At 50.2% G+C, this 10666-nt stretch overlaps 2 protein-coding genes across 7 annotated transcripts in view; one reads left to right on the top strand and one right to left on the bottom strand.

Annotated features, from left to right (window-relative positions):
• Window positions 1–2098: 2098 nt before the first annotated feature.
• Window positions 2099–6478, top strand: CCDC153 (coiled-coil domain containing 153). Of its 2 annotated transcripts, none has more exons than XM_010830454.1 (7): window positions 2099–2250; window positions 2553–2634; window positions 3038–3103; window positions 3499–3618; window positions 4322–4414; window positions 5879–6009; window positions 6281–6478. In XM_010830454.1, exons 2-7 carry the CDS (start codon window positions 2565–2567, stop codon window positions 6407–6409), a joined length of 609 nt encoding a protein of 202 aa, XP_010828756.1. In that variant the 5' UTR covers window positions 2099–2250; window positions 2553–2564; the 3' UTR covers window positions 6410–6478. The 2 variants fall into 2 exon arrangements, with proteins under 2 accessions (XP_010828756.1, XP_010828757.1); XM_010830455.1 differs by having other exon boundaries at window positions 2248–2281.
• Window positions 3105–10666, bottom strand: part of PDZD3 (PDZ domain containing 3) — a 9817-nt gene continuing 2255 nt past the window's right edge. The window contains exons 6-12 of one of the 5 annotated variants that reach the window (XR_824366.1): window positions 10511–10647; window positions 10062–10266; window positions 9638–9834; window positions 9314–9541; window positions 8968–9168; window positions 8544–8714; window positions 3105–3121 (exon numbers count right to left, since the gene is read on the bottom strand). Coding sequence is in view for 3 of the 5 variants with exons in the window: in XM_010830456.1 (XP_010828758.1) it covers window positions 8878–9168; window positions 9314–9541; window positions 9638–9834; window positions 10062–10266; window positions 10511–10647 (1058 nt within the window). In the remaining 2 variants the exon portion in view is untranslated. The other 4 variants (XR_824365.1, XM_010830458.1, XM_010830457.1 and 1 more) reach the window with 4 other exon arrangements.

Genomic DNA, 10666 nt, shown 5'->3' with positions numbered 1-10666 from the left:
CCCAAACCACATCCTCATTCTGCACCTGAAAGTCAGTTGACTGAACGTATTTGAAAAGTAAATGCTCTTCTGAGACACGATATGTTGTTTATTCTCTGTAATCTCTTCCTCAATATGTGACTCCCTGCCTCAGCCTAACAGAGACACTAATCATTCTATGGAAAAGTCCCCAGCACAGAATTCTGGATGAGGGGTAAGACAGGACAGAGACCTCTACTGCTTTCCTACGTAGGGAGAGAGGGTTTTCGGTGGGGTGGGGTGGTGGGGGGAGGGCAGGAGTAAATGAAAACATGCATCAAAGTTAGAAGAAAAGTCTTCTTCTGATTTGGGACATGTGGGCAAGATTTTCTGACACTGAAGTGGAGGAACAGTAAGCATTGCGAAGAACAAGGATGGCTCTTCCCTTTACTCTGTAAAATGTCCTGGGGTCAGAGAGGTATCCTGCAGCTGTGAAGGTGACAAATAAATATCCTCAGGCTCTACCTGAATCTGCTACCACCTAGAAGAAGGATTTCCGCCCCCTACCCCACCCCGGGCCCCCAAGATCTCGTGGCTGTTTCTTCAGATCTGTTCCTGATAACAGGCAATTGACCAAAACTGTTGAGGAAGACAGAGAAATACCTAAAGAAAGAGTCTGCGGTTCCCTAAATCCACAAGGGGGAAAGCCCTGAAGTTTCTGCTGTTCTCATTTTAGCCACTTTGGTGTTCACAAATCTGGGTGGCAGACAGACAACAAAGGCTCCCAATAGCAAAAGGCTGGAGAGGGGGGTTTCGGGGAAGGAACAGCTGACCAGGGCAAGCCACTCAGCATTCTCCCTTCCCCATATTTATTTTTCCAACTATTCGTGACTCCAGCAAGATGCTAGGCAGCACCCCTAAATGAGGGGCGCCCCCAACATTGCTCCGTAAATAATTTAAATAGAAAAATTCAGGAGACTCAGTAGAAGGTCAAGAAAATCCACTAGAGGGAGCCCAAATCAACTCAATGCCACAGGAAACAAAGCTGGTTATTTTCCCAGCACCTGTCTGAAAATCAACCACAGACAGGAATAGGGGGAAAGAGGAAATATATTAAGTCACCATAAAAGAAGATAGTCCTGTAAATACCTGGTGAAAATCCAAGCCTTTCAGGATTTACAAAATCGAAGATTTATTTTTTGGCCGCACCCTGCGGCTTGCTGGATCTTGGTTTCCGAACCAGGGATCGAACCCATGCCTCTTGCAGTGGAAGCACAGAGTTCTAACCACTGGATTGCCAGGGAATTTCCCAAAATCAAAGATTTAAAGATTTAGGAAACCTACCCTGAGCAAGGAAAATGACTTACCCAAATTTACATATCTGGAGAAGGGTAAGGATGAGAACTCAAAAGCTCCTGTCTCTAACCAGTACCCTTTCTTCTTGATTTGCATCTATGTCAGGATAGAAGGGCATGGCAACCCACTCCAGTATTCTTGTCTGGAGAATCCAATGGACAGAGGAGCCTGGAGGGCTACAGTCCATGGGGTCACAAGAGGTTGCAAGAGTCGAACACGACTGAAGTGACTTAGCACAGCACCTTGAGGTCCTAGGTCTAACTCTCCTCTGTGTCTCATTTATCTGAAATAGGAAACTCAACCACCGTCTCCTGAATTTCTTTCCCTCATTCACCATAGAATACCTTCCTGAAAGGGATCTTCAATTTTAAGCCTATTTAATAATGTCATTTTGTTGATGAGACTTTGGGAAATGTAAATCACCCCAAATGGCTACCGTCAGTTCTTTTCCTCTGTATCAGCGCAATAGCATTATTTTGGATGTGTAAATCTGTAATTTGTAAGTGTCCAAATTGCCGGCAGTGCTACATAGAAGTGAATCATATTTAATCAGTTCCAAAGCCCTTTCTCCTCAAACTACACTTAGGATCTGGGGACAAGAAGAGTATCGGCCCTCTGAGACCTTGGTATTTTAAGCATTGTATTTAGCCCCTTCTACCAGACACAATTATAGCGACTGAGCAAGCATGCATGTACCTTCCTATCAACTCCATGTTTCCCAGTTGCCTGGACAACGTGCAGCCTCCAGAAGCCCAACCTTCCAGTTCTCAGTCCCACCCCCAAATGAAATTTGCCACTCTGGATTGGGTCCCAGAACACAATCTCCTCCTCCTGCTTCTAGCTGGTTGGGCCTTTTCTCTGCCCCTCCTGGAGAGTGGGTCACGCCACAGGGAGATACAACAGAAAGTGAGGGTCTTGGAGGAAGGAAGAGGCAGGGTAAGGATGATGGGAAGAGAGAAGGGGCCAGGTACTGAGCTTTATTTTCTCTGAAAGAGGGTTGAGAGGAATGATTTCTGTACTTAGAGCCTGACTGGTAGAGAGAAATGGGGTCATCCTTCCCCCTGGCCCCAGCGTTGCCTAAGTTTCCAAGGAAACCAAGAACTGAAGCTTCTGGAAAGTGTAAGAGACAGACTTGGAGACAAGAGCACTAATTCTCCTGGGACTCCTGGTTCAGTCTAGGGAGGCAGGAGAGCGTCTCCATGTCCAGACCTAAATATGAGCCCCCTCCCTCCCTCCAGGACAGGAAGGAGATGCCACCTAAGACCAAAGAAAAAGGGATAAAAGCTGGGGCCCAGAAGAAGAAAAGAAATGCAGGTGCTGGTGAGTCAGACTGGGTGGAGGTGGGTGCCTCCCTGCCTCTCCTTGTTCTGGCTCAGAGACCTCCAGAGAGAATTCAGCCCTCTGCGTGACAAGATGGAGCTGTCTTGGCCTTCCCCCTTTATATCCATACTCGGGTGCCATGGAGCTGGGAACATGGGAAAATCAGCACCCATGAATCCCTTCTGGCTGTGTGCCTTCCTTGTATATTCATTACACATCTTTCAAGTACCTACTGTGAGCTGGGTAGTGAACACATTAGGCTTTGTCTTCAGAGATCCCTCATTTAATGGTCCTCATATCTCCCACAAAAAAAGAGAAGTCCAGGGTACGGGAGGAGGATGGGAGGGGAGTAGGGAAGGCTGAGATCCTGACAAGCTGAGGGTCTGCCGTCTTGCCAGGGCAGATGTGGAGGCTGAATCCATGCGCAGGCTGGCACTGCTGGAAAAGGAGGTGCTCCAAGACCGCTTGGGTAAGAAGGGTGGAAGTTCTGGGGAAAACAGAGACAGTGGGCATTTGTGTATCCCTGGGAGCTTAAAGTTTTGGAACCATGGTGGAGGGCTGAGCTGATCTCTAACCATCCCCTAATGGGAAAGATTGTCAAGAGTTGGGGTCGTGAGGACAGGGTGGGCAGTGAGGGTTGATAAAGAAAGCTAACTTTTATAGCTGGAACACAGAGGGAGTTTTTCCCTCTTAGTAACAGAGTCTGTAGGATTCTGAGGCAGGGAAGGGAAACACACAGAATGACAGTGAGAGACTGGCAGGCTGCCGCCAGGTTTCTGAAGGTGGACAGAGTCCATCAAGGCCATGGGGGCTGATTCGTGGAGTCCCCAGCCAGTGCAGAGGCCTGCTCTGGACTGTTCACAGCTCTGCAGAGGGATGAAGCCCGCCGAGCCAAGGCTTCTGAAGACCAGCTGAAGCAGAGGATCAAAGACCTGGAGGCTGAACTGGAGGGGGCCCAGAGCGAAGGGAAGGCCATATATGCAGGTGTGAGGTTGATCGAGCAGGTGGGTGGGAGACAGGGGCCCGGAAGAGGACAACTGGGAAGGCCCGATGCTAGAAAGGGAGACAAGGGGGACTTCGAACTGCCATACCTAGCCTCAGCCCTCCCAGCACGTACAAGAATCCTGAAGGAATCTGAAGGAATTCCTGAAGGAATCCTGAAGGAACCTTCCATGACATGCACTGCTATGTGCTTGATGTCCCGTGGGTTATGAAACGCAGCCCTAGCCTTTATCTCTCTCCTCCCGTGGGAGTGGGTGGGAAGGAGGGCCTGAATTCACATACTGAAATGGCATAGCAAATGGGTATCTTGTTTCCCAGCTCTGTCCCCACCTTCTCAGATCACCACAGGAAGAATCCAGAAGACTACTTTTTTTTAAGATTTTTTTTTTTGATGTGGACCATTTTTAAAGTCTTTATTGGATTTGTTACAATATTGCTTCTGTTTTATGTTTTGGTTTTTTGGCCCTGAGGAATATGGGATCTTAGCTTCCAGATCAGGGATCAAATCCGCATGCCCTGCATTGGTAGGTGAAGTCTTAACCACTGGACTGCCAGGGAAGGCCCTCAAAAGACCTTTATGCACCTGTCCACTGGACCAAGCAGAGCCCTCCCCACCCACAACTCCCTGTCCTTTCTCCACTGCTCTCTCCCCACCTGGGTCCCTGGCCACCCACCGCTCTGCCAGAGATGAGCCGTCAGTGCCAGAGCCTGCAGGAGGCGATGCAGAGTCGCAGCAGACAGCTGGAAGAAGAAGTGGAGGGCCTTCGGGAGCAGTTAGGTAGGCTTCCCAGGGGGCCCTAGTGGTAAAGAACCCTCCCGCCAATGCAGGAGACTTAAAAGACGTGGGTTCCATCCCTGGGTCAGGAAGATTCCCTGGAGGAGAGCATGGCAACTCACTCCGTAGTCTTGCCTGAAGAATCCCATGGGCAGAGGAGCCTGGACAGCCCCATTCCATGGGGTCACAAAGAGTTGAACACTAACCGATTTAGCACGCACACACAGCACACCCTACTCTCACAGCACTTTCTCTCAGAGGATCACTGATGTAGTCCAGCCTGAAGGGGTGGAGTTAGGATGGTCTTTCTTTAGAAAACCGCAATTTAAGTTCTCATACTGTCTTCCCCACTGACTCTTCTACCACTTGCAACAGAAGGTTCAGGATAGCAAAAAAAATACCCAATCTTAAACTTTAAGTTGTAAGTGAAGAAGACCTAACTTTCTCACTGCAGCTCCCTCTCTCAATGGTCTCTCTAAAGACAATTCTTACTCCCCACTGCCCCCATGTCTCTCATGAGCAAAACACATTCTGTCTTAGTTTGGCTGATTTTTAGAATGAAAGCAAGCTTGAATATAACTGTTTGAATTACTTACCTCTGTATCTTCAAGACCTAATGTGTGGTAGGTCCTGAATAACTATTTGCTAATAAATAAATGAGCTTCTAAATAAGCAACAAAGCAAAACAAAAAAACAAAAAAACAGGAAGCTTTTGCTCTCTTCCATCTTGGTAACAGGACAGAGTTGAAAAATTTTAGCATGGCACGGATTTTCCACAATTTTGGCCTCAAAGTTTTCTTATCCTAAAATAGCTTTAGTTTAGCTTTAGATATCGAAGAGTTGCTTATCTTCCCACTCAGACCCTGAGTTCCTTTCCTAATCTTTGCCTTATCTCAAATGCAATCAGCATTTTTAAGCACCTCCTACATACTAGGTGCTTTCCCACACATTATCACATTTTTTTAAATGTATTTTTGTTTGTTTGTTTGGCTGCCCCTGCTCTTAGTTGGGGCATGTGAATTCTTAGCTGCAGCGTGTGGGATCTAGTTCCCCGACTAGGGATCAAACCTGAGCCCCCTGCCCTGGGAGCGCAGAGTCCTAGCGACTGGCAGCAGGGACGTCCTCACGTTATCACATTTAACTCTCAGAGCACACCTGTGAAGTATGTGTCATTTTTCTCTATAAAGATGAAGAAACTGAGTCTTAGAGACGTGTCAGATGTTACACAAGTAGTGAATGGCAACCTGATTTGGGAGCCAAATCTCTTGTCCCAAGAACCCCCCTCTCTCTCCTGTACCTTAACAGTATATGTCAGCTCTTTATAGGAACGAGGGGAAGTTGACGGCTCTGGGGGAGTCTGGAACAGTCCTGCTCATGTTGTGCTCTTTGGGTGGGAGACTCTGTTCAGAGGCCGAGTGTCACCATCCTGTCCTCTTTCATCCTCCCCACTGGCACCATCTCTCCCAGAATTGTGCCAGAGGGAGGCTGAGGCTGCCCAGAGGGAGGCCAAGCAGGCCCTCGGAGAGCGGGACCAGACTCTGGCTCAGCTTCGGGCCCACGTGGCAGACATGGAGGCCAAGTATGAGGAAATCTTACATGTAAGCACTACCCTCTGAAGACCAGCCATCCCAGTGCCCAGCCCTCCCCCATCCCCACAGATCCCAGCGAGGATGACAATGACAGGCCAGGGGGAAGGGAAAGAAGCATCTCCATAGGGGATTCTGCTCTATCTTAAGGGGATACAACCATGCCTACCCACTAAGAATAAGAGCTTGAAGAAAACACTGGCTGGGAAAGCTTACAGACCAGGCTGGGGGCACCCCTTACCCTAACTTCTCCCTTCCTGAGATTGAAGCTCAGTGTCTGCAGGACAGCCTGGACCGGCTCCTGGCCAAGCTGAGAGACGTGAAGCCTCAGTGGGACGGGGCTGTGCTGAGACTCCACACCAGGCTCAAGGAGCAGCTCCACCAGTTTGGACTCAACCCCCTGGATCTTTGAAGCTGTGAGTCTCTAGTCTCTGGGGCCCTCTGAGGCCCCAGCAATAAAGCTGTCTTGATGTAGACCTCAGCAGGACTGTGAGCTGTGTTTTTTTGGCAGAGAGGAGTCCTCATGGGAATATCTCAGTTCTGGACTGACCCATTACCCTGAAGATGGAATAAGAAGAGAGAAATTTGACAAGGTCTCAACTTCTCTCCTAGAGAGTCTGGGTCCCACCCCTTGAGCCTGGAGCCCTTTTGGTCACCCTATCCCCACCAGCACCAACAAAGGCAGCCAGATTTGTGGATAAAGGCCATTTCTACAAAGGACCAAGAGTGACTAGGCACCAGCCCCCACAATCCTCAGGTGCCCACAGAGGGAAGGTGCAGCTAGTCTCCAAATTCTTGTAATATACCTAACATCCTGGAGTCATGCTTAGGGCAAGTTCCAGATGGCTTCAAGCATAGCCAGCCCCACAGCCCACCTGAAAAGGGAATACTGTCTGCTTCTCCTTTATTTTACTACAGCGTTCTCAGTTCTACTTCATTTCTGGTTAAATATGGAAGGGGGAAGTTTTGAAAAGAATTCCCAGCATTGCCTTGTATTGAATTTATAATGTCGTTTAAAAAGTTTACTTAGTTTAATTAATTTTGTATAAAGTAGGAATAACCAAATATATTCTGTTTTGCCATCTCTTGGGAATAACAGAATATATTCACCATAATAGAAACAGCAGAAATGGTTCATTTTCACCCTCTGTAGATTCTTCCTTTCAGTAAGTTGTGTTTCATCCTTACAGACTGATCTTTCAGGTAGAACAGGTGGAGGTTTAGGTAGAAATGAGCATCAGGATTCTACTCACTACGCACAATTGTTTCCACTATGCACAACTGTGTATCTTTTAGCTATGGAGCTTAAAAGCCTTCCTGGGTAGCTTAGTAAAGAATTCACCTGCAATGCGGGAGACCTGAGTTCAATCCCTGGATTAAGAAGATCCCTTGGAGAAGGAAATAGCAACCCACTCCAGTATTCTTGCCTGGAAAATCCCATGGACAGAGAGGAGACTGGGAGGTTACAGTCCATGGAGTCACAAAAGACTTGGATGCAATGGAGCAGCTAAACCACCACACCACCATGGTGCTTAAACTTTCTCAAGAGAAATAAATATAGCACATTTTAAAAGGGGGGAGGGGGAGGTTTCCCACAACAAGTAATTCTCTGTAGACATAATTTAACTTTTGTGTTACAATTTAACTCAATTGTGGTACTATCTACCTGGCCATAGCATCAGATCCCTGTGGCACTCTTGAGTCCCACAAGAGTGCCTGCAACCTCAAATACCATCTTAAGTCCAGGCTGTCACTTGTGCTTTTGACTGACTGGCTATCAATCAGTGATAGCCACAACCCCCTCCCTGGGCTCAATCATTTGCTAGAGTGATTGAATTCAGGGAAATGGTTTACTTACTAGATCACCATTTTATTACAAAGGACACAACTCAAGAACAGCCATATGCAAGAGATACGTGGGGTGGGGTATGAGCACGGAAGCTCCATACCCTCTCCAGGTGTGCCAACCCCCTGCACCTCCATGTGTTCATCAACAAAGAAAGCTCTCTGAACCTGTGCTTCTGGGTTTCTATGGAGACTTCATTATGTAGGCATGATTAATCAATCCATTGATCACTGGTGATTAATCAACCTCCAGCCCCTGTCCCCTCCCAGGGAGACTGAGGGGGGGGGTGGCGGGGCACTGAAAGTTCCAGCTTGCTAATCACATGATCAGTTCCCCTGGAAACCAGTGCCCCATTCTTAGGTGCTTTCCAAAAGGAACCTCATTAACAAGGATAGCTGTAATTGAACGAGCCTTATTATGAATAACAGAAGACACCTTTATCACTCTTATTACTTAGGAAATCCCAAGGATTTTAGAAGCTCTCTGCCAGGAAAGGATAGGAAGACCTAATATATATTTCTTGCTATAAATCACAAAATCATACTGCTCATCTCAAGCAGATCCTCATCTCTGGGGCACAGCTCCCAAAGACCCCACATGACTTCCTCCGGAATCAAATGGGAAGCTCCTTCATGGGCCCACCTGAGGGCTCTGGCCCCACCCTCTTCCAGGAGGTGGAGCCATGGGAAGGGAGAGAGACCTTAAACAATCCTGTGACTGGAGGTATCAGGAGTCCTAAAGCTGCAGCTTCTGGTTTAAAGAGAGCATCTCAGCTCCCACCACCTCAGGCTGGAGGGTGAAGACAGGGAAGCTTGGGCAGATCATTGCCAAGCATGGGGTGCTACAGCAGATCTGAGGCCAGAACCCCATCCTAAGCAAAGAAAGAAGGGAAGAAGTCATTCAGGGAACAGAAGAGTTCCTTTTCCCTGTCCCCATCTGCACTGGAATGCTCAGGAATAGGGGCTTCTTCTCTGGGGTCTTTCTGTTCCCACCTACCCTGGCCTAAAGTCCCAACCAGGGTCCCCCAAACTGCTTCACCTTGTAGCCTCACACTCTGCCCTCCTCTCTGACCACGCCCCCTCCTCTTCTGGCTGCTCACAGTTCATCCATCTCTTTTTCCTCACCTCTCTGGACCCTGGGGGAATCCAGGCTTCCAAGCCCTGCTGAGATTGGGCTGCCAACTTCAGGCATAGGGGTGGCTTCGCCTCAGCCAGCTGCTGAAGTCTTTCCTGGTCTTTCTCTCCACCCATGGGATACCCATTCACCTCCAGAATCATGTCTCCTGTTTGCAGCCCTGCCTGGGCAGCAGAGCCTCCTAGGGTCACCTGGTGGAATAGGTGGGGTCTAGAGGAGCCTGGAACACCACAGAAAAGTTTGCTGGGTATTCTAGGGCTCTGGGAGGGAAGCAGAAGAAGGCTCATCAAGAGGCAAAGGATTGAAAACATCCAAGGTTCCCGGGGCATCCGTCACCTGGGAGATGAAGAGACCAGGCCTGCTGGCCACACAGCTGAGTCGGAAGCCATAGCCACCGCCAGGCCCAGGGTACAGGAAGCACTGGCGGAAGTTGCATGGGACAGCGGCCACTGTTGCGTCTTTGACGAGTGGGTTCTTGGTCTCAACCACAGAGGCTAAGCCACTACCCCAGGGAGAGTCAGGAGCCTCTGTGCTCTCCAAAAAGAGGAGCGGAGACAAGCGAACCTGGAAAAGAGGAAGAGGACAAATCTGTTGCTTCTCCCTAACCTGAGCCCTGCTCCATTCCGGCCCCATCTCTATCCCCGGCCCCTCAGCTCGCACCATGCTGAAGAAGCGGTCAGCCTTGGGGTCGACGACAATGAGGGAGACACAGGAGCCCTGCGCCCGGATCTTGGACACTGTCTCCTCGTGGCCCAGCCCCTCCACGCTCTCCCCAGCCACAGCCCCCAGCCGGTCCCCAGCCTGCATCCCGGCCTTCTCCGCTGGCAGTCCTGGGTCCACCTCCCATAGGAACTGACCTGGGACGCAGACATCCTCATGGCTCCTTCCCCCCCGACCCCAGCGCCAGCCCAGGCCACTGTGTGCACACTGGGGGACTGACCCAGGGGTACACAGGAGGAGGAGGAGGCCCTGGGCTGGGGTTCAGCCAGGGCCACCACTTGTGTGTACTGAGCGGTAGATGCAGACACTGGTGTGCCCACCCCAAGGCCCACCTTCCCGCCCCATCCCCAGGGCTCCCACTCACCGAGGCGACCATCAAGGCCCTTCTCCTCCCGGAGCACGAACCCGAAGCCCTGGGGCCCTTTCTCGAGATGCAAACAGCGGGGCTTGGTGGGCAGTGCCCAGCCCTCTGCCAGAGGTGCAGCCAGGGGCATTCCCAGCTGGCGACACTGTTCCTCCACCTCTGGCCCTGCCACCAGCAGGGTCACCTGCTTGCCACTCTGCCAAAGCTGTGGGACCCAGCAGGGCATCAGCATCAACCAACTGGGGAGGGAGGGCAGAAGCAGGCACCCCCTCCCAGCCCTTCTTCCCAGGCCCTGGAATGAAGCCCTCGGGAGGGGAGGGGTGTGGCGAACACAGAGTGGAAAGGGAAGGATGGGGACAGAGGTACAAGATCAGACTGGGAGATTGAGAGTCTGCTTCCCGAGACTGGGACAAGCCCAGAGGGGTGAGGACAAGAGGAACCAGCCATACCTTCCTGTTGAGTTGGTTGTGTGTGAGCTTTTCCACACTGACCCCATTCACTTCTAGCAGCCGGGCCCCAGGGGGCACTCCTGCCCGCTCAGCTGCTCCTCCAGGGCTCAGCACTAACCAGAAAGGACCCCGATGTCCTGGAAGCCCAAAGAGTGA

This window comes from Bison bison, unplaced genomic scaffold (genome assembly GCF_000754665.1).
Source record: "Bison bison bison isolate TAMUID 2011002044 unplaced genomic scaffold, Bison_UMD1.0 scf7180017864518, whole genome shotgun sequence".
Classification (NCBI taxonomy): domain Eukaryota; kingdom Metazoa; phylum Chordata; class Mammalia; order Artiodactyla; family Bovidae; genus Bison; species Bison bison.
The sequence above is the reverse complement of the archived record's forward strand: the minus strand, read 5'-3'. Positions and strand labels throughout refer to the sequence as shown.

Excerpts from the sequence above, each read along its gene's own strand:
- CCDC153 (XM_010830454.1), top strand. The coding sequence starts at position 2,565 with ATGCCACCTAAGACCAAAGAAAAAGGGATAAAAGCTGGGGCCCAGAAG. Across the intron at positions 3,619-4,321 it reads AGGGAAGGCCATATATGCAG|AGATGAGCCGTCAGTGCCAG; the intron begins GTGTGAGGTTGA and ends CCGCTCTGCCAG. Across the intron at positions 6,010-6,280 it reads AGTATGAGGAAATCTTACAT|GACAGCCTGGACCGGCTCCT; the intron begins GTAAGCACTACC and ends CAGTGTCTGCAG.